Raw genomic sequence first — 22,787 nt, forward strand, 5'->3', positions numbered from 1 at the left:
ACGCACACACACACGCACACACACACGCACACACACACGCACACACACGCACACACACACGCACACACACACGCACACACACACGCACACACACACGCACACACACACGCACACACACACGCACACACACACGCACACACACACGCACACACACACGCACACACACACGCACACACACGCACACACACACGCACACACACACGCACACACACACGCACACACACACGCACACACACACGCACACACACACGCACACACACACGCACACACACACGCACACACACACGCACACACACACGCACACACACACGCACACACACACGCACACACACACGCACACACACACGCACACACACACGCACCACCACACACACGCACACACACACGCACACACACACACGCACACACACACGCACACACACACCACGCACACACACACGCCACACACACACGCACACACACACGCACACACACACGCACACACACACGCACACACACACGCACACACACACGCACACACACACGCCACCACACGCACACACACACGCACACACACACGCACACACACACGCACACACACCACGCACACACCACGCACACACACACGCACACACACACGCACACACACACGCACACACACACGCACACACACAGCACACACACGCACCACACACGCACACACACGCACACCACGCACACACACACGCACACACACACGCACACACACACGCACACACACACGCACACACACGCACACACACGCACACACACACGCACCACACACACGCACACACACACACGCACACACACACACGCACACACACACGCACACACACACGCACACACACACGCACACACACACGCACACACACACGCCACACACACACGCACACACACACGCACACACACACGCACACACACCACACACCACGCACACACACACGCACACACACACGCACACACACACGCACACACACACGCACACACACACGCACACACACACGCACACACACACGCACACACACACCGCCACACCACACACGCACCACACACACACGCACACACACACGCACACACACACGCACACACACACGCACACACACACGCACACCACACACGCACACACACACGCACACACACACGCACACACACACGCACACACACACGCACACACACGCACACACACACGCACACACACACGCACACACACACGCACACACACACGCACACCACACCCACCACACACGCACACACACACGCACACACACACGCACACACACACGCACACACACACGCACACACACACGCACACACACACGCACACACACACGCACACACACACGCACACACACACGCACACACACACGCACACACACACGCACACACACACGCACACACACACGCACACACACACGCACACACACACGCACACACACACGCACACACACACGCACACACACACGCACACACACACGCACACACACACGCACACACACACGCACACACACACGCACACACACACGCACACACACACGCACACACACACGCACACACACACGCACACACACACGCACACACACACGCACACACACACGCACACACACACGCACACACACACGCACACACACGCACACACACACGCACACACACACGCACACACACACGCACACACACACGCACACACACACGCACACACACACGCACACACACACGCACACACACACGCACACACACACGCACACACACACGCACACACACACGCACACACACACGCACACACACACGCACACACACACGCACACACACACGCACACACACACGCACACACACACGCACACACACACGCACACACACACGCACACACACACGCACACACACACGCACACACACACGCACACACACACGCACACACACACGCACACACACACGCACACACACACGCACACACACACGCACACACACACGCACACACACACGCACACACACACGCACACACACACGCACACACACACGCACACACACACGCACACACACACGCACACACACACGCACACACACACGCACACACACACGCACACACACACGCACACACACACGCACACACACACGCACACACACACGCACACACACACGCACACACACACGCACACACACACGCACACACACACGCACACACACACGCACACACACACGCACACACACACGCACACACACACGCACACACACACGCACACACACACGCACACACACACGCACACACACACGCACACACACACGCACACACACACGCACACACACACGCACACACACACGCACACACACACGCACACACACACGCACACACACACGCACACACACACGCACACACACACGCACACACACACGCACACACACACGCACACACACACGCACACACACACGCACACACACACGCACACACACACGCACACACACACGCACACACACACGCACACACACACGCACACACACACGCACACACACACGCACACACACACGCACACACACACGCACACACACACGCACACACACACGCACACACACACGCACACACACACGCACACACACACGCACACACACACGCACACACACACGCACACACACACGCACACACACACGCACACACACACGCACACACACACGCACACACACACGCACACACACACGCACACACACACGCACACACACACGCACACACACACGCACACACACACGCACACACACACGCACACACACACGCACACACACACGCACACACACACGCACACACACACGCACACACACACGCACACACACACGCACACACACACGCACACACACACGCACACACACACGCACACACACACGCACACACACACGCACACACACACGCACACACACACGCACACACACACGCACACACACACGCACACACACACGCACACACACACGCACACACACACGCACACACACACGCACACACACACGCACACACACACGCACACACACACGCACACACACACGCACACACACACGCACACACACACGCACACACACACGCACACACACACGCACACACACACGCACACACACACGCACACACACACGCACACACACACGCACACACACACGCACACACACACGCACACACACACGCACACACACACGCACACACACACGCACACACACACGCACACACACACGCACACACACACGCACACACACACGCACACACACACGCACACACACACGCACACACACACGCACACACACACGCACACACACACGCACACACACACGCACACACACACGCACACACACACGCACACACACACGCACACACACACGCACACACACACGCACACACACACGCACACACACACGCACACACACACGCACACACACACGCACACACACACGCACACACACACGCACACACACACGCACACACACACGCACACACACACGCACACACACACGCACACACACACACACACACACACACACACACACACACACACACACACACACACACACACACACACACACACACACACACACACACACACACACACACACACACACACACACACACACACACACACACACACACACACACACACACACACACACACACACACACACACACACACACACACACACACACACACACACACACACACACACACACACACACACACACACACACACACACACACACACACACACACACACACACACACACACACACACACACACACACACACACACACACACACACACACACACACACACACACACACACACACACACACACACACACACACACACACACACACACACACACACACACACACACACACACACACACACACACACACACACACACACACACACACACACACACACACACACACACACTCACACACTACACATGACACTAATAGACTAAGAGCCGCTATAGGTGAAAATTCTTAATCATTTTAGGCACGACGGGACCCTATAACTTAAATAGTAGAACCTAAAAGAAAACGTTTGAACACTGTGCCGTCACTTTTCAGTGGCACATGCCTCTACAGTGGCGCATCAAACTTTCCACTTATGGACGGGATACATAAATTAAAAAATACCCTCCCTAATTACCAGAATTTAATTTTTTTCATTTTTTTAAGTTTTATGTGATTAAGACATAAGATTCATCGTAATTTTAACCCACCACCCCCTTCTCCCTGCCCCCACCATCAAAAACTTTATTTTTCGATTTTATTTTCTTTTGGTTGGATGCAATCAATTTTAAAATTTCAAAAAATTTACGCGCATAGTTAAGGGTTTTATAAAACACGTCTATTTTTTATAGACCTGTAGGTTGAGTGTACATAACCTCAAAAAAATTTAAAATTTTTTTTTTGAAAAAAAGTATATAACTTTTTTTGGGGATAGCTGCAGATCTAATTTTTTCTTAGTCTTGTGTATTTTATCAAACACTATATTTCTAATTTTTTTCAGATTTTTCTGTAACGTTGGTCACCTTCAAACATCCAAAAAACTGTTTTTTAAGGGGGTTTTGGGGGGTTTGAACGTGTTTTTCTGATTTTTAAATATTCTAAAGAACTCAGTTACATCAAGTTACATATAACCTATAAAAACAAAATTGATTTGATATATTGTGAAGTCTATAAAATAGGGAAAATCCCCCAAAACCCCCCAAAAAACAGTTTTTCGGATTTTTGAAGGTGGGGAGACTTACGGAAAAATCTGAAAAAAATTTAAAATATAGTGTTTGATAAAATACATAAGATTAAGAAAAACACGCCACGTTTTCTCAACACGACTCTACCTTATCGGCGTAGTCTACGAGAAGTGTATGGTAAATTGAAGCTGTAATTACAAAAAAGAAATATGTATGTCTTTGTACTCACTTTATAACGCTCAAAAAATTACGTAATCTGGATTTCAATGCATATTTTTTTTATAATTCTCGTATCAAAGTTACGCGTGAAGTTAGTCGTATTGATGACAGTTGAGAAAACATGGGCAACCCTTTTATTTCAACCACGCCACTTTCCCACTGTCGCCGGTTGGATGAACTCCTTTGATTAGAAAGAGACTTCCCACCTAATAGGCTTTCGGAATCGTCACCCATTTTAAGATAGCAGCGCGCAGTCTAGATATTATATGACTATGGGTTATGATTAGTTAGGTTATGTTTGGTTATGTTAGGTTGGGTTCCAGTCATATTAGCTATAGACATAGTTGATACTGTATTAGATATAGACATCGATTTCTAATCGGCGGAGTTTATCCAATGACGTTGATCGACCACGTGCACTACATGAAATATACATGAAATACGTGAAATACACTACATGAAATACACTAAGCACCAAAATTGACGCACCACCTTAAAAATGGGACATTTTTGATGTCTTGTATTTCCTAAATCTGTTGTCCGATTTTAGTGATTTTTTTAATATGTTATAGCTTTATTCTTCAAAAATATTGATGTAATAATATTGTTGCTAACCAGATAAGTGTCATTGTATACCGGGTGTAACAATGATAGTGTGTTTTTGGCGATATGCAAATGAAATTTGGTAGGTTTTAAGAGGTAGTTATTGCGCATTGTTGGCATACAATTAAGAATTTTATATTCACCATTGGCGTGCATACGGGTAATATGACCGGGTAATATGGCCCGTATGCACGCCAATGGTGAATATAAAATTCTTAATTGTATGCCAAAAAATGCGCAATAACTACCTCTTAAAACCTACCAAATTTCATTTGCATATCTCATCCGGTTTTAGAGCAATAAATAAATCGTCAGTTTGAAAGAAAAAATTCAACATCCCGTATCTCGGAAACGAAGCATTTGCGGACATATGTTTATAAAGCAAATGGTCATTATTTTTTTATGCAGAATTACCCCTTAAAGTTTGTCGCACTTATTTAGAAACACCGTGTATTGATGAAGAACATGGCTAGTTGTTAAAGTACCTAACTTTTTTATTATCCAACATATGCTAATGAATCAAAAAGCATAATGTTAAGAAAGCATAAGGCTACAGTTGAGTTTTAATTTCAATATTTTATATTTTATATACGCCAGAATATTCCACAGTGTTCCAAACTTTGAGGAAAAAACACACTATCATTGTTACACCCCGTATAAAATGACACTTATCTTTTTAGCAACAATATTATTACATGGATATTCTTGAAGAATGAAGCTATAACATATTAAAAAAATCACTAAAATCGGACAACAGGTTTAGGAAATACAAGTTAATTTTGGTGCGTGTGTATTATTTGTTGGCCATCCAGTATAAATAATTGAGGCCCTCAGAGCAACAGTGGCCTTAGCCAGAAATTGAGCATTTTTAGATTAATATATCAATAAAAGCAGCAACAATAAATCTTCGGATTAACAGGGGTCTACACAACCTAACTCTATTATTTAGCTAGATGGATAGCAACCATAAACATAATGGAAATACGAATGCAAAATATGAGCTAACGTATAACATTTTTGCTCATTTAAAAAAATCATCGATCGCGTCATCACGCTCAGATTAATAACGTCACTAGTATCTAAGCAATCATAATATAAAAATGTAAATCGACCTGTTTCGGAATTGGTCTCCAAAATGACCCGTTCTCGAAAAAAATTATGTATTCCATAACTTTGCCCCACGCCCCACACTGTATGTGTATGTATGTATACATAATCATCATTCAATCTTCGCTTGTCCACTGCTGTACATAGATCTCCCTCATAATTTTGTATCTGTTTCGATCTTACGCCTTTTGCATCCAATTCCCGTGGCGTTTTAGGACATCAGTCCAACGTGTTGGTGAACGACTTCTACTTCGGCAGGCATCATCTCATCTGTCAGTAGAACCACGTGACGTGAACATAAGGGTACAAACATATGGAACATGAGAATACAAAGTACCGAAGAAAAAACGAAAGGACGACAAATAATTAATGTACTAAATGCAATATAATATGTATGATATAGTACTGCTACAGAATGTTCAAATAGGCTTATTTGCGTTTGATTTTAATGTTGCCGGTAAAAATTCCCACACTAGCCTGGTTCTAAATTGTTTATTCTGCTTAAATCTGTTGATGCTTTATAACTATATTTAGTACGTTGAATTAATTTTTAGATCACAACAAAAAGATTTATGAAAGAAAGGGAATTCGACAGGAAGCACTGTTTTGTGTCCTAATATTGGAACGTCTTCGACAACTTGTATATTACTGAATGTAATTTTATTTGCAGTATTTGCGTTCTAATTAAATAATAATAATAATTGGATCTTAATGTTGAAATGTTATTTGTGTGCCAAGTAGAAAGCAATATTTTCGCAATACTTTAAATATTTTCCTGTACCAATTATTTTAGAATTTAGTGCCACAACATGTATCTATGTGTTTTGTAGATATTATTTAAGATAACGGTATTATTATTTTCTATTTATCTACAGGAGAATATAAATATAGGAAACAGTGCTTAAGTAATTGCGAAAAACAATGGAAACATAAACAAGAAAAACTCGCGAAGATATATTCTGTAAACAACAATATTAACGATTACAGTAAAACCTCGATCGGACTAATTGGGGGGACGTTAAGGAAAAAGTCCGTTATATAAAAATAGTTTTAAAATAAATCAAAAAACTTTTTTTAAATATGTGCACTGTATTTAAATATAAATAAAAAAGACAAAACACAAACAAAATTGTCTTTAATTGTCGACTCGTGAGTTGCTGTTTGATATCGACGCGCTCGGTAATCCTGCTTTGAAAAAAGAATCAAGTTTTGTTTGAACTTTTGAAGTTTGCTGTTTAATTATAATCAACTCTCTAAAATTATGCTGCCCTCTGGTATCCTCTGCATTGTATTTATCATGCAATACAACCATTCATTATCATCATCATCCAGCCTTCTGCATCCAAAGTTGAATATAGACCTCCCCTAATTTCTTCCAGTTTTGTCGATCTTTCTGCAATTAATTCCCAGCAATCCTTTTGACGTCGTCTGTCCATCGTGTAGGTGGTCTACCTCTACTTCTTCTGTCTTCTCTTGGTCTCCACACTGTAATTTTTTGGGTCCACCTCCCGTCCTTCATTATGGCTACATGGCCCGCCCAATTCCACTTCAGCCATGCTACTCGCTCTATGACATCTGTGACGCCTGTCCTTCTTCTGATTTCTTCGTTTCTGACCCTATCTCTGAGAGTCTGTCCAAGTAGTGACCGTTCCATTCTTCTTTGGGACACTCTAAGTTTCGTTGCTGTGGCCTGGGTTAACGATAATGTTTCGGCGCCGTAAGTCATGACTGGAAGCACACATTGGTTGAACGTCTTCCTTTTCAAATAATTTGGCAAGTTGCTCTTGAAGATGTCTGATAGAGCTCCATATGCGGCCCATGCTAAGGTGATCCTTCTCTGTAATTCAGCAGTTTGATTGTCCCTGGCAATTTGGATTTCATGCCCTAAGTATTTATATTTATGAACCAATGCTATTTCGTTGACGTCGACTTTTGGATTTTCGCTTGGTACCAGGTTTGTCATGTATTGTGTCTTTCCAAAATTTATGTTTAAACCAACCTTTTTACAGGCGGCATCTAACTCAGTAAGCATAGTTCTAATCTCTTTTAAGTTGTCTGTTATAAGAACTATGTCGTCTGCGAATCGTAGGTGGGAGAGCCTTTCACCGTCGACATTTATTCCTTTGGCGTCCCACTTCAATTGTTTGAAAGCATGTCCGAAAGTACTGCCGTAATGAGTTTGGGAGATAACGTGTCTCCCTGTCTAATTCCTCTTTTGATTTTTATAGATTTGGTCATGGTTGCATTATTGTATATGTTCGCTATCAGTTTGGAGTACCGATAATCTACACGACTTTCCTCCAATGCTCTCAATATGCTGTTAATTTCTATCGTATCAAATGCTTTCCGGAAGTCTACGAAAGCCAGGACCAATGGTCGGTTGTATTCGATAGATTTTTCTATAATTCCTTTTATGCAGTGTAGGTGGTCGTTAGCGCCAAAGTTTTTCCTAAAATCCGCCTGTTCTCTAGGTTGGTAAAAATCCAATTTTGTTTCCAGTCTATTTGTTATTATTCTTGTGAATAACTTGTAGAGGTGGTCTAATAGGCTTATGGGCCGGTAATTCTCGAGGTCTGTTGGATAGCCCTTTTTGTGTAATAAGATGGTAAGTGCACTGTGCCATCTTGTAGGTGTTTCACTTTGGTGCAGACATAAGTTGAACAATTCCTTTATGTTGTTTAAAAGTTTGTCTCCTCCAATCTTTACGGCCTCTATAACGATATTGTCTTCTCCCGGAGCTTTATTTCTTTTCATTGTTCTCAATACGTTCCTGATTTCGTCTGTTGATATATCAGGCATCAATTCCGATTCTTGGTTGACTAACCTTTTTCCTGAATCTTCTAGTGGCTCATCATGGTTGAGCCACTAGAAGATCATTTATATCAAAACTATACAACAGCCAACAAAACCATGGTGAGCCACATGAATACAACCATTACTTCATCTAAAAACTTTAAGCAGTATATTCGTTTGGTTGCCAAAATTATTCCCTGATCCATGAGTTGAATAAGCGATGTTGTAGATTTCGGCCATAAAAATACAGCTAAAGTTCCTATTTTCTGAATGTAGAATATTTTCAGAGGCATGAGCGGAGCGTTTTCTAAAATCAATAAACATTTCACCTCCTCCGGCGGTATTCCCAGTTTCTTCTCTTGAAAATTTCTCACTGCAGGTACAAATTCTTTAAAAAACCAATTTTTGATCCTGTCCTTGGTGATGTTTCTTCCAGAATTCGATTTTTCATATTGTTTTACATTCATTTTTTTTGCATTTGAAGGGATTCTTGTCTGTTATATCCGAAGTCCATTAAATAGAGGTCCGTTCTATCGAGGTTTTATTGTATTTTAAAAAATTCCCCCAAGATAAATTTTTCAACTCGACGGTCGCTCCCTATTTTTTGTCCGACAAAAATAGTTTATTTTATTTTAACGTATAATCTTTTTTGATTCAAATTATAAATTACTGTTTTGCTATAACAAAACATAACCTCGCTAGAGCTACAGGTTTAGATGTTGTGCGTGTAGAAAAGCGTCCAACCTGCACTCGGAAAATTTTCAGAAAGTAGTTTGAGACTCAATAGTTAAAACCATTTTTAAGACTTTTGTAAGCATTTTCAAAAAAGACGGTCTACTGGGGACTAATACAATTGCTCCCGTTATTCTTTAGGTTTGTTTGCAGCCCTTTCGGGGCATATAAACATTTTGTATGTCTGTATAGGCGAGCGACACGGCACGCACACCCAAAATGACCAGGTACTGACCACAGTGTGGTGAATGGCTAATTTTGGTCATATTTTATACTTTTGTTGCTGCTGAAAACAAAAATGAGGTTTATTTTGAATTATATGTGGTACTCTGGGCTAATTAGCAAAATTCATGGAAAAGTTATTTACCAGCAATTTTATTGCTGGAATCGAATTATAAGATCCTATATATTAATAATGTAGGTATGCAAAGTCCGCAGATAGTGTGCTACTTTTTTTATAAACAAAATGGCGCCGACAAATCGTATTTTTTTCAATTCTTCTTCTTCTTCTTATGCAATCCACTAATGGATGTTCGCGATCACGTTTGACCATTTTTCTCTATCCCTTGCAGTATGTATTAGGTCTCCTATGTTTTTTAGTCCTGTCCATTGTTTGACATTACGGAGCCATGACATTTTCTTCCTGCCCACTCCCCTTCTTCCTTCGATCTTTCCTTCAATTAAGGTTTGCAGAAACTGATATCTTTCATTTCTAATTATGTGTCCCAGGTATGCCGTTTTTCTCTGTTTAATTGTGCACATCAGTTGTCGTTCTGTACCAATTCTTTTCAGGATTTCTTCATTTGTTATTCTTGCGGTCCAGGGAACTTTAAGGATTCGTCGATAGATCCACATCTCAAATGCCTCTAGCTTATTCATTGTGTTTATTTTTAAAGTCCATCCTTCCATGCCATATAGGAGCACCGACCATATATAGCATTTTGTGAAGCATTTTTTCAATTATTGCTCTATAACTCCGAAGATTTTAACTTTACAACAAAAACACTCAAATAAAAATTCACCGCAATTAAATTCTGCATAGAGATATGTTTTTCACGATTTGCTCCGACGAAAATTTTCCTCGGAAAATGCGGGTTTTCCTAACAAAAACTATAATTTTCAAATAAAGTTTTAGGTAAGTAGGGCAGAGGCACCACTTATGGCCAGTGGCGGATCTAGAAATTTTTTTTGGGGAGGGTCATGGGTCTTGATGGTGGTTTAATTACATTTCTCTGGTGCAAGGTCACTTAGTCTTACCAACCCTAGGATAAGTGAGTTTACAATTTGGGGGGGGTCATGACCCCGTGACACCCCCCCTGGATCCGCCAGTGCTTATGGCCACTACCCCGCCTATGGCCATATCGCTGTGATTTGTAAGATAATAAGCATGTCGTCCATCAACCAATAACCTTGAAGCTGCTAAAACGTCAAATATTTCTATAGGAAGTTGGAACAGTAACAAAAACCTACCTAACTGATCAGTTTATTTTATTGTTGATGTTTGAGTGGTAGTGTGTTGCACGTGCCAAGCTAACTAACGAATTTTCATAAGAAACATATCTGAAATCATCCTTTTCAATACAATACTATATGATATTTTTTCTGCACTGGAAGTGCTAGATAAGGTAAATAGACCCTTTTTATTTGATTTATTTATTTTTCATTATAATTAATAGTATGAAATTTGAAAAAATGGCGGAGGCCATAAGTGGAAACCGAAAAATCACCATTTACCTACTTATGGCCAACCTGCTGGCCACAAGTAGGTAAACGAAATCTACTTATGGCCAGTTTACTTTTCTACTAATGTAGCATGTTTACATAAGTATACCTACTTTATTTCTTTTAGTGAAAATGCCAAACGCATTGAAGAATAATAAGAGCAAAGTAGAAAAGGTAAAAATACCTAAATTCCAGTACTCACCTTCAAAAGTTTTAGCATTAAATGGCATATCCGAAGGAATGCCTGTGGCCACAGCCAGTCGTGAATTTAAAGTTCCGAGAACTACTTTGCGTAATAAAATATCCGGAAAGTCTCCAAGAGATTCAGTGCACTGTGAATTCGACTCTCACTTGAGAAAATAGACTGAAGACCTCCTAGTTGAATGGACATTAACTTCTGCGAAGATGGGGTTTCCAATTGACAAAGATTGGTTATTGAGTTCAGTACAAAAACTTGTTCGAGAGGCAAATATTAAAACTCCTTTTGCCAATAATAGACCAGGAAGAAAATGGTATTACAGCTTCCTTAACAGGCACAAGCAACTTTCCCAGAAGAAAGCAGAATACATTCACGGTGGTAGAGGTGCAGTAACTGAAGAGAAAATAGGTACCTAAATGGTTCGACGAGGTTCGTATGAATTTAAGTGATATGAGTGCTACCAGTGTATTAGATTATCCAAAAAGGATTTATAATATGGATGAAACATACATATTTCTGTTTAGCCCCAAAAAGTGGTACTGTAATTGGACCGCGGGGAAAACACATCTACAATGAACGAACTTCGTCAGATAAGGAAAATGTAACTACGCTTTTCACAGTTAATGCAGAAGGAAAATTCGCTCCACCTTTAACAATTTTTAAATATGACCGGATCCCGTCTGCTATGTGTAAAGCAGCTCCTAAAGGTTGGCATTTAGGGAAAAGTCAAAGAGGCTGGATGACAGCAGAATGTTTTTTGAGTATTTTTCGAACGTTTTTGTACCCTACTTAAAGGAGTCTCTAAAGATCTATATTCAAACTCTTCTTCGGAAGAACATGAAGACTGGGAGGAAACTGGTAGCAGTGAAGACGATGTTGACTTCGTGGAACCAGAACAAGAAAATATTGAAATGTTCGATACCGATGATCTCAAATTGGGAGACTTTGTGCTTGCAAGATTTAAGCAACTGGGTAAAAGATCGACGACAACATATAAATATGTTGCCCAAAATTATAGATGTCCTTTCATCAGAAGAGTATGAGATACAATGTTTCAAAAGTGCTAATGAAGAGAAAACTGTGTTTTGTCCTATAGAAAATAATGTTTGCAGTATAGATAAAAACGATATTTTAGGAAAATTACCCAATCCCATTGTCCAGGAACAAGGAAGGAAATTTAAGACTATTTTTCCAGGAAACTAAACATTTATGAACAAATATAAAATCATAAACACTATTCACAACATTTTTCAATACTTTATACAGAAATTTATTTTGTTTTACCTATTTTTGTAGTTCAATAAATGTTTAAACATATAAATATCAACTTATATCTTTATTTTCACCTATTTTTTGGGTGGCCAAAAGTGGGGAAACTGTATGGCCAAATGTAGAAACACATGGCCAAAAGTGGGGATTTTTGTTGCTCAAAATATAAAACGATATAATATTTTCATTCTAAATTGAATCCTTATGATCATTTGATTTCCTAGTAGAGCTAATTCGAAAGTAAAAATAGCATTGAGCGGAAATATTTTATTCGAATCCTTCATGTTTCTCAAGAGAAAAATAATAAAGAAAGTTCTTAAAGTGGCCATAAGTGGTGCCTCTGCCCTAATTATTAATCAATAATTAAATAACTTAGTGACATCAAAGATTTCTTGGTATAGATTGTAATTCTAGAAGCCGGTGAAAATTAAACGAATATTTTAGCAACAATTCAATTGTTAATTAACAATTTACGATCGCAATAATAACCAAAATAATCATGATACATTGATCAAACTTATAAAGATTATAAAGATGAGATGTTTGTTTAATATTTTATCGACAAAATATAAATTTTTCTTTTTTTTTGCATAATCTTTAAATTTTGAAAAAAAATAGTTATAATACGTTGGTCTAATTAGTAAAGTACAAAGAAAGGTTATTTACCAGCAATTTTATTGCTTTAATCGAATTATAATATCTTGTGTACTATTAATATAGGTATGCAAAGTCCACAGATAGTGTGCTACTTTTTTTATAAACAAAATGGCGCCGACAAATCGTATTTTTTTCAATTATTGCTCTATAACTCCGAAGATTTTAACTTTACACCAAAAATACTCAAATAAAAATTCACCCCAATTTAATTCTACATAGAGGCATGTTTTTCCCGATTTGCTCCGACGAAAATTTTCCTCGGAAAATGTGGGTTTTCCCAACAAAATCTCGAAATTTCAAATAAATTTTTTGGCCCAGTAATTATTTACCAATAATTATATAGCTTGGTGAAATAAAAGCTTTCTTGGTATAGATTATAAATTCAGAAGCCGGTTAAAATGAAACGAATATTTTAGCAACAATTCAATTGTTAATTAACCATTTACAGTCGCAATAACAACCAAAATAATCATGAGACATTGATCAAACTTAGAAAGATTATAAAGGTGTGATGTCTATTTAATATTTTGTCGACAAAATATAATTTTTTCTTTTTTTTGCATATTTAAATGTTTAAAAAAAATTATTATAAACAAATTAACATTTCTTAGAAATTGTTTATTATCTTCTAATTTTAAAAAATACTTAAAATGCGTATTTCATAGGTCTTGAAAATGAATGCTTTAAAAAATTTTTCCAACCATTTGCAAAAAAGTTAGGAAACAGCAAAATAAATATACGATATCTCCATTGTTTATAATTTGTTTTAATTGTTTCAAAGCTTAAAAGTGAGTCTATGGTACAATCTAATTACTCACAAAGAATGTCAAAAATTAGTGCAATGGTTATATTTTAATCAAAGATTAAAAATACTTTTTTTTGTAATTTTTAGCGCGAATGTAGGCTTGATACAGAGCCGGAGATAAAATGTTCACTCGAAGCGACTGACACGCTTAAACTCACGCGAGTTGTGTATGTGGGCGGGTAGCTACGGTACTGTATTATTCTACTTTCGCGCGTGTAAATTACAAAAAAATATATTTATAATCTTTAATTAAAATATAACCATTAAGCTGATAATCGATATTGTTTTATAAATAATTAGCTTGTACTTTAAACTTACTTGTACGCTTTGAAAGAATTTAAAAAAGTTATTAACACCGTAGTAATAGTATGTTTACTTTGCTGTTTCATAACTTTTTTGCAAATGGTTGGAAAAAAGTTTTAAAGCATTCATTTTCAAGATATTTGAAATGCACATTTTAGCTATTTTTTTAAATTATAATATAATAAAAACTTTCTGAGAAACGTTAATTTGTTTATAACTATTTTTTTTAAACATATGAAGATTATGCAAAAAAATAAAAAAATTATATTTTGTCGACAAAATGTTAAATAGGCATCTCATCTTTATAAGATTTCAAAGTTTGATCAGTGCATCATAATTATTTTGGTTATTATTGCGACCGTAAATTATTAATTAACAATTGAATTGTTGCTAAAATATTCGTTTAATTTTCACCAGCTTCTGGAACTATAATCTAAACCAAGAAGGCTTTTAAGTCAACAAATTATTTAATTATTGGTAAATAATTACGTATCTAAAACTTTATTTGAATATTAAAGATTTTGTTGGGAAAACCCGCATTTTCCGAGGAAAATTTTCGTCGGAGCAGACCAGGAAAAACACGTCTCTATGCAAAATTTAATCACGGTGAATTTTTATTTGAGTGTTTTTGTTGTAAAGTTAAAATCTTCGGAGTTCTAGAGCAATAATTGAAAAAAACACGATTTTCGGGCGCCATTTTGTTTATAAAAAAAGTAGCACACTATCTGAGGACTTTGCATACCTATATTATTAATATATAGGATCTTATAATTCGATTCCAGCAATAAAATTGCTTGTAAATAACTTTTCCCAAAAATGGCCTATTCTCCGATAATCAGCCCAGACTATGGGGAAACATTGTTAAAATCGCAATTTTACCCTACAAATTAAAAAAGAAATGAATTACTTTTTTTGCGTTTACTACAACTCTGCTCCATTTTAATATTTTTTTTCTGGAAGGTTTATAGTATATATTTCTCACCTTGGGTGAAAAAACGAAAATGAAGTTTATTTTGAATTTTAAGTGGGGAAACATCGTCAAAACCGCAATTTTACCCTAAAAATAAAAAGGAAGAAATCACCTTTTTCTGCTTTTAACTCGCTAGAACTCTGTTCGGTTTTAATATTTTTTTTCTGAAATTTTTATAGTATATTTTATATTTTTCAGTTTTCAAAAGACTATGGGAGCCGTTGCAAGCCTTCAGTCTTATTATAATAAAAGTAATAAGTTTTTTAAAGTAAAAGCCTCAGATTTATGAATTGCAAAGTTAAATCGTAAAAATTGAGTGACAAAATTTAAAATTTAACTTTTTAATCACGTTTACGTTAAAATATAAAGTAAAAAGAAGTTTTCTGGGGAGTTTTAGATCAAAATGTTTTATAGTAAAAAAATGGTGCTACTTTTGATTTCATTCTTTTTTATTTTTAGGGTAAAATTACGATGTTGACAATGATTCCCCTCTTAAAAAAATCAAGATAAACTCCATTTTCGCTTTTAGCATCATCAAAAACATAAAGTAAGACCAAAATTAGCCATTCACCAGCCATGGACAGTATCTCGAAAAATAAGCGTTATTTTAGGGATTTATAATATCGATATTAAAAGTTGCACCATTTTTTTTTATAAAACATTTTGATCTAAAACTTTTGATCTTAAAAAAATATAGAGTACAAACTTTGACAATGTTCCCCCACATAAAATTCAAAATAAACCTCATTTTCGTTTTCAGCACCATCAAAAATATAAAATATTACCAAAATGATTCATTCACCACACCGTGGTCAGTATCTCGAGAAATAAGCGTTTTTTTGGGGTGTGAAGCTCGTCTAAAGCGGAGAACATACCAACGCGATCTCGGCGCGATGGCGTTCACGATCGCGATCGCGATACGACTCGTCTCAAACAATCAAGTGGATCCGCACATACTTGTCGCGACCTGTTGGCGATCATAGGAATTTGTGCAGCGTTCTGACGGCGATCGCGGCGAATAATTAGTTAGCGTTCAGAACTCAGAAGTGGTGAAACGTTTCAAATAGAGAATCGTTGAAAAGCCCTATACCTTTAATTAAATTTCTTTCTTTTTCGGAATTGATTATGTTACATACCTTCGAATTTAATTGAATTGCATTTAAATGAAGTAAAGAAACACTGACTTACTCACAATCATTTAAGAATACTTTGTCAAAGTATTCTTAAATGATTGTGAGTAAGTCTGTGTTTCTTTACTTCATTTAATATGGACTCACATATGCAACCCATTCAATATTTGAATTGCCTTTCTTCATCCAACAATACTGCAACAAGCAATGCTTCTTCTTCTTGTAAATGGCACATTGTATGTACTATAATATATTTCCAACTGTATTATTGAATAATTTTATACTAATGAAATCGCAGGTCGCTATCGCACCGATGTGTTCGCTGTCTACAGAAACCGAGATCGCCATCGCGATCGTGGACGCGATCGCGATCGTGGTCGCTTAGATGTGTTCTCCGCTTTATAGCCCTGATAGAATAAATATTTTGTAGACATGTAGACACATTCTTTCGGAGATATAACGGCAACTATTTATGTTGTCTTTTTATGTATAAGTATTATGGGTTGCTCAAATTTAATGAAATTGTCACTACACAAAACAAAGTTATTGATTAACAATTTTTGTTTTAGATACGATGGGTCTTCGCTCTCCCAGTGGGCCAATGCGCGGCAGGTCCGTCAAGGAGTTCGAAGAACAACTTAACAACCTTAAAAAAGAAAACTTTCATCTTAAACTTAGGATATATTTTTTAGAAGAAAAAATGGGATCAAATTTTACATTAGATAAGGACAATGTTGTTAAAAAATATATAGAATTACAAGTAAGTACAACACTAGCATTCTCTAGTTTCAAGAACTTCTCGTTTTGCTGCTCTTGTGTTAACCGTTTAAGGTTTAACCGCCCTTATCGATTATAAAGTTGATAGCCAATGGCTGCCTTAGATTTAACCAAATGACTAGAACTATAATATCGGAAATATAACACTGATAGTAAAAATTACAAATGAACGAATGTAGCTGGAAATAGTTCCTATACATGGGTCGTCCGATATGTACTTAGCTTCTCCGCCCGATGGTGTCACTATCGCAAGAGAAGTCTACTAGCGTGTAACACGTTTTGACTGCGTGTGAAAGCCGGCGTCTGGTGATTTTATAAAAATGAAAAAGAGCAATATCGCTCGATGATTCGATTTTTGTTTTTTAAAGGTACGATTTCGACAACGACTGCAAACTAGCATAGTTACAGTTGTCACCATAATAGACGTAATTACTTTGCACTATTCATGTGTATAATTATTAGCAACTGACGTTCTACCGGACAGCAGTTGCAGTCAGATGTCGGAATCAGTCTCATACAAATTAATAGTGTAAAGTAGTGAAGTCTGTCACGGCGACAACTGCAACTGACGTCTGCAGTTGCCGTCTGCAGTCGTTGTCGGAATCGTACCTTAAGTGAAATTCCGCAGCGAAATCAAAAAACGCTTGTCTGCTCTGTATGGTGACTCTTCTCCTTAGATGGCGACTGTCAAGAATTGGTGTAACAAGTTTCAACGTGGTCGCACGTCCGTATTTGCTAAGTCACGGCCAGGTGTTCCAAAAACGGTTATCACGAAGAATAACATGATACTATAGATATAACAATACATGATACAACAAACTGCCGACTTAAGGTGCGCTATTTTGCTAAGATAGTATAAATCTCAAAAGATCGCGTGGATCGTATCCTGCATGAAATTTTGGGCATAAGAAAGCGGGTGGCGCGATGGGTGCCGCATTTGCTCACTCGGATAATAAGCGCAACCATGAGACTATCTCAGAGCAGAGTCTGAGACTGTTTAAGCGTAATTCAAAGGAGTTTCTACTTCTTCTTCTACGGCACTACAGCCCAAATTAAGCCTTGGCCTCCTTTATTTTTTTTTGTCTCCACCCTTGCCTGTCTGTGGCTGCTCTTCTCCATACACGGACTCCTAAGAGGGCTTGTGCGTCGCTGTTTACTGTGTCTTCCCAGCGCTTTCCTGAATTTCCAACCGGTCTCTTTCCCTGCATTCTAGCATTCAGTGCTCTTTTTGGTAGCCTATCCTCTCCCATTCTTATCACATGTCCGGCCCATTGGAATCTTTGTATTGTAATGAAGTCTGACAGGGGTGCTTCCTTATAAAGTTGATAAAGTTCGTTGTTGTATCGACTTCTGAAGATTCCGTTTTCCCTCACAGGTCCTAGTATTCTCCTCAGTACTTTCCTTTCGAAGTACTTTCCTTTCGAGTTTGTTTTTGGATGTTTCTTTCAGGACCCAGGCTTCACTGCCATAGCATGTTATTGGTCGAATTTAAGTTTTATAGATTCTCATCTTTATATTTCGGTGGACACTTTTAGACCGAAATATATGGGAGAGGGCAAAATAAGCTCTGTTTGCCTGCGTTATTCTCTTCCGTATTTCTCCATCTTCTGATCCGCCGGCATATATTCCTACTCAGGTATGTAAACTTTCCAACCGTTTCAATGTCATCTTCATGTATAATGTTTTGTGGGACTATATTTCTTCTCGTCTGAGTCATTATTTTTGTTTTTTCTGTGTTAATTTCCAGACCTAGCATTTTTGTTTGTGTTTTTAACTCTGCGTATGTTTCCTGTGTTCCTGTTGATGTTCTACTCATAATATTAATATCATCGGCATAAGCGGCCAGTTGAACCGTTCGGTTAGTCAGTAGGTTTCCTCGTCCAGTTTGCATTTGCCTAACCGCATACTCCAGTGCCAGGTTAAACAATGTTGGGGCCAGCCCATCTCCCTGCTTTAGTCCTTGCGAAATTTTGAAAAAGTCTGTCCGGTGGTTTTGTATTCGTACACATGCCTGAGTTTCATCCATTGTGGCTTTAATGAGTCTTATTAGCTTGTGTGGTATTGCCAATTCAGCCAATATATAGTATAATGTGTTCCTTTTGACTGAGTCGTATGCCTGTTTGAAGTCTACAAACACGTTGTGAACATCAATATCGTATTCCCATGATTTGCTCAAGATCTCTTTGATTGTTTCTACGTTGTTTCATAACCGTCGACGAAACATGGTTCCACTGGTACACAACAGAGGCCAAGGAACAGACCATTTACAAAATGAATAAAACGCATAAATCAGAAGAATTATAAATAATAAATTTTCTATTTTAGTTGGTAATAAGCCACAAAATTGATGTCTTCCCAACTAAAATAGTAAATTGATATGACAAAGTATTATTTTTGTAAAATTAAAATAATAATTCTTCTGTGTTATACGTTTTAATGTGATTCCTAATACATTTGTGATTTGTGAATGTGATTAATGTGATTCCTAATACATTTCCAGCGAAAATAATAACTCTTTGACAAGTATTGCCGATTACAATTTTTTTTATATACGTGTCCGCGAAGATTAAATATTTATAATGAAAATATTTAGTTCATAATAGATGCCGACGAAAACAATTATTTCCCTTTCTGTTTCTGTGTTTGCCGACGAAAACAATTATTTCTGAGAACTTTTTACTAATTATAATTTCCATGGACCCACAAACAGAAATGATGTTTTTTGTCGATACTCCTCAAAAAATAAATTTTTTCGCTAACACTTTATTAGGGATTATAATTTTTACAATCATAAAATCGAAAATAATATTTTTCGCGGCTTTCATTGAAAGTTCTGTTCTTAACGGCATTTTTCGGAGTTACACTTTTCGTAGGCGGCGGCAATATAATACAAGTTATACCTACGCCGTAGATATTTTTTATAAAGTTTATAGCATTCCGATATATGAGATATGGGACCACTATTTTTTCTTACAAATAGGTACGCAGTGGTATGTACGTATACCGGTATGCATTAAAAGTCTTTATTGTTCTATTTCAGGTGGATTATGCTAATTTAAAAAAAGAAATTGAAGAAAAACAAGACCTTCTCTGCCAAGCTGTGAAAGCAATAGAATTAGAGGATGAAGAACATAAAAAATATGTAGCTGACAAAGAAGATCAAATAGCCATGTTTCAACAAGAAATAGAAGATCTTAGGACCCAATTGCAGGTAAATATTTAAATTATTATATTTTGTCTGGTTAACATTCCTTGTATGTAGAAATAGAGGTAACAGTTCAACATTGATTATTGGAACTTTAAAATTTAGTTCAATATTAATAAAAAAAATCCTACTTACATAAATGCACTGCGCGTTAAAGGAAACGGGCACCCAACAAAATAGGTCATTTTTGATGTCTCGTATTTCCTAAACGTGTTGTCCGATTTAAGTGATTTTTTAATATGTTATAGCCTTATTCTTTATCAATGTCGCCGTAATAATATTGTTGCTAGACAGGTAAATTGTTATTGTATACCGGGTGTACCAATCAAACTATGTTTTTTTTCTATAAGTTCACCACACCCTGTGGAATATTCTAGCATTTATAAAATACTGAAATTAAAACCCAACTATAGTCTTGGGTTTTCTTAACTTAACATTTTATTTTGGATAATAAAAAACTAGCTACTTTAACAACTAGCCGTATTCTTCAATAATGCACTGTGTTTCTAAATAAGTGCGACAAAGTTTAAGGGATTATTCTACATGAAAAAATAATTTATTTATTGCTCTAAAACCGGTTGAGATATGAAAATGAAATATGGTTGATTTTAAGACGTAGTTATTGCACATTTTTTGGTTTACCTACAATTAAGTATTTTATATTCACCATTGGCGCACATAAAGGTCTTATTACCCGTATGCACGCCAATGGTGAATATAAAATTATTAATTGTCTGTTAAAAAATTCGCAACAGCTACCTCTTAAAACCTACTAAATTTCATTTGCATATCTCAACAGGTTTTAGAGTTTAAAAAATTTAACTTCCAGTATCTCGGAAACGAAGCATTTGCGGACATATGTTTATAAAGTAAACGGTCCTTATTTTTTCATGCAGAATTATCCGTTAAAGGTTGTCGGACTTATTTAGAAACACACTGTATTAATGAAGAACATGGCTAGTTGTTAAAGTAACTAACTTTTTTATTATCCAACATAAGTGACTGAATAAAAAAACAGAACGTTAAGGGCTACAGAACGTCAGAAAAGACAGAACGTTAAATCTAAGGGTATAGTTGGGTTTTTAATTTTAGTATTTTATAAATGCTAGAATATTCTAGCATTTATAAAATTTAGGGTGTGGTGAACTTTTAGAAAAAAAAACACTGTTTGATTGGTACACCCGGTATACAATGACAATTTACCTGTCTAGCAACAATATTATTACAGCGATATTGTTAAAGAATAAGGCTATAACATATTCAAAAAATCACTTAAACAGGTTTAGGAAATACGAGACATCAAAAATGGCCCATTGTGTGGGGTGCCCGTTTTCTCTGACGCGCAGGTGCAGTGAATAATAATATATAGAAATTTAACATCATAAAATCTGTGATGAAAGTGGTGAAACTAGGCTATATTAATGCAGCGTATAGTACAAAAATATCCATTTGAAACATCAAAAACGCTGGACGGAAGGGCCGCCCGAGAACTTTATCGTACCGATCCATTATCGTTATCGTACTAGATACTGGCATTCTATAAAAATAAGAAAGTTACTCGGTATTTTGATATTTTAGAAACACCTTGTATACTTGAAAATATTTTATG

General features: G+C 38.0%; 1 protein-coding gene across 5 annotated transcripts in view; it reads left to right on the forward strand.

Moving 5' to 3' along the window:
• Nucleotides 1-22,787, forward strand: part of LOC114338775 (centrosomin) — a 652,106-nt gene that overhangs the window by 427,410 nt on the left and 201,909 nt on the right. For all 5 annotated transcript variants that reach the window (XM_050641722.1, XM_050641725.1, XM_050641721.1 and 2 more), the window contains 2 exons: nt 17,766-17,956; nt 21,014-21,184. In XM_050641722.1, the coding sequence (XP_050497679.1) occupies nt 17,766-17,956; nt 21,014-21,184 (362 nt within the window). The remainder of the gene's footprint in view (nt 1-17,765; nt 17,957-21,013; nt 21,185-22,787) is intronic.

This window comes from Diabrotica virgifera, chromosome 1, assembly GCF_917563875.1.
Source record: "Diabrotica virgifera virgifera chromosome 1, PGI_DIABVI_V3a".
In the NCBI taxonomy this organism is placed as follows: Eukaryota; Metazoa; Arthropoda; class Insecta; order Coleoptera; family Chrysomelidae; genus Diabrotica; species Diabrotica virgifera.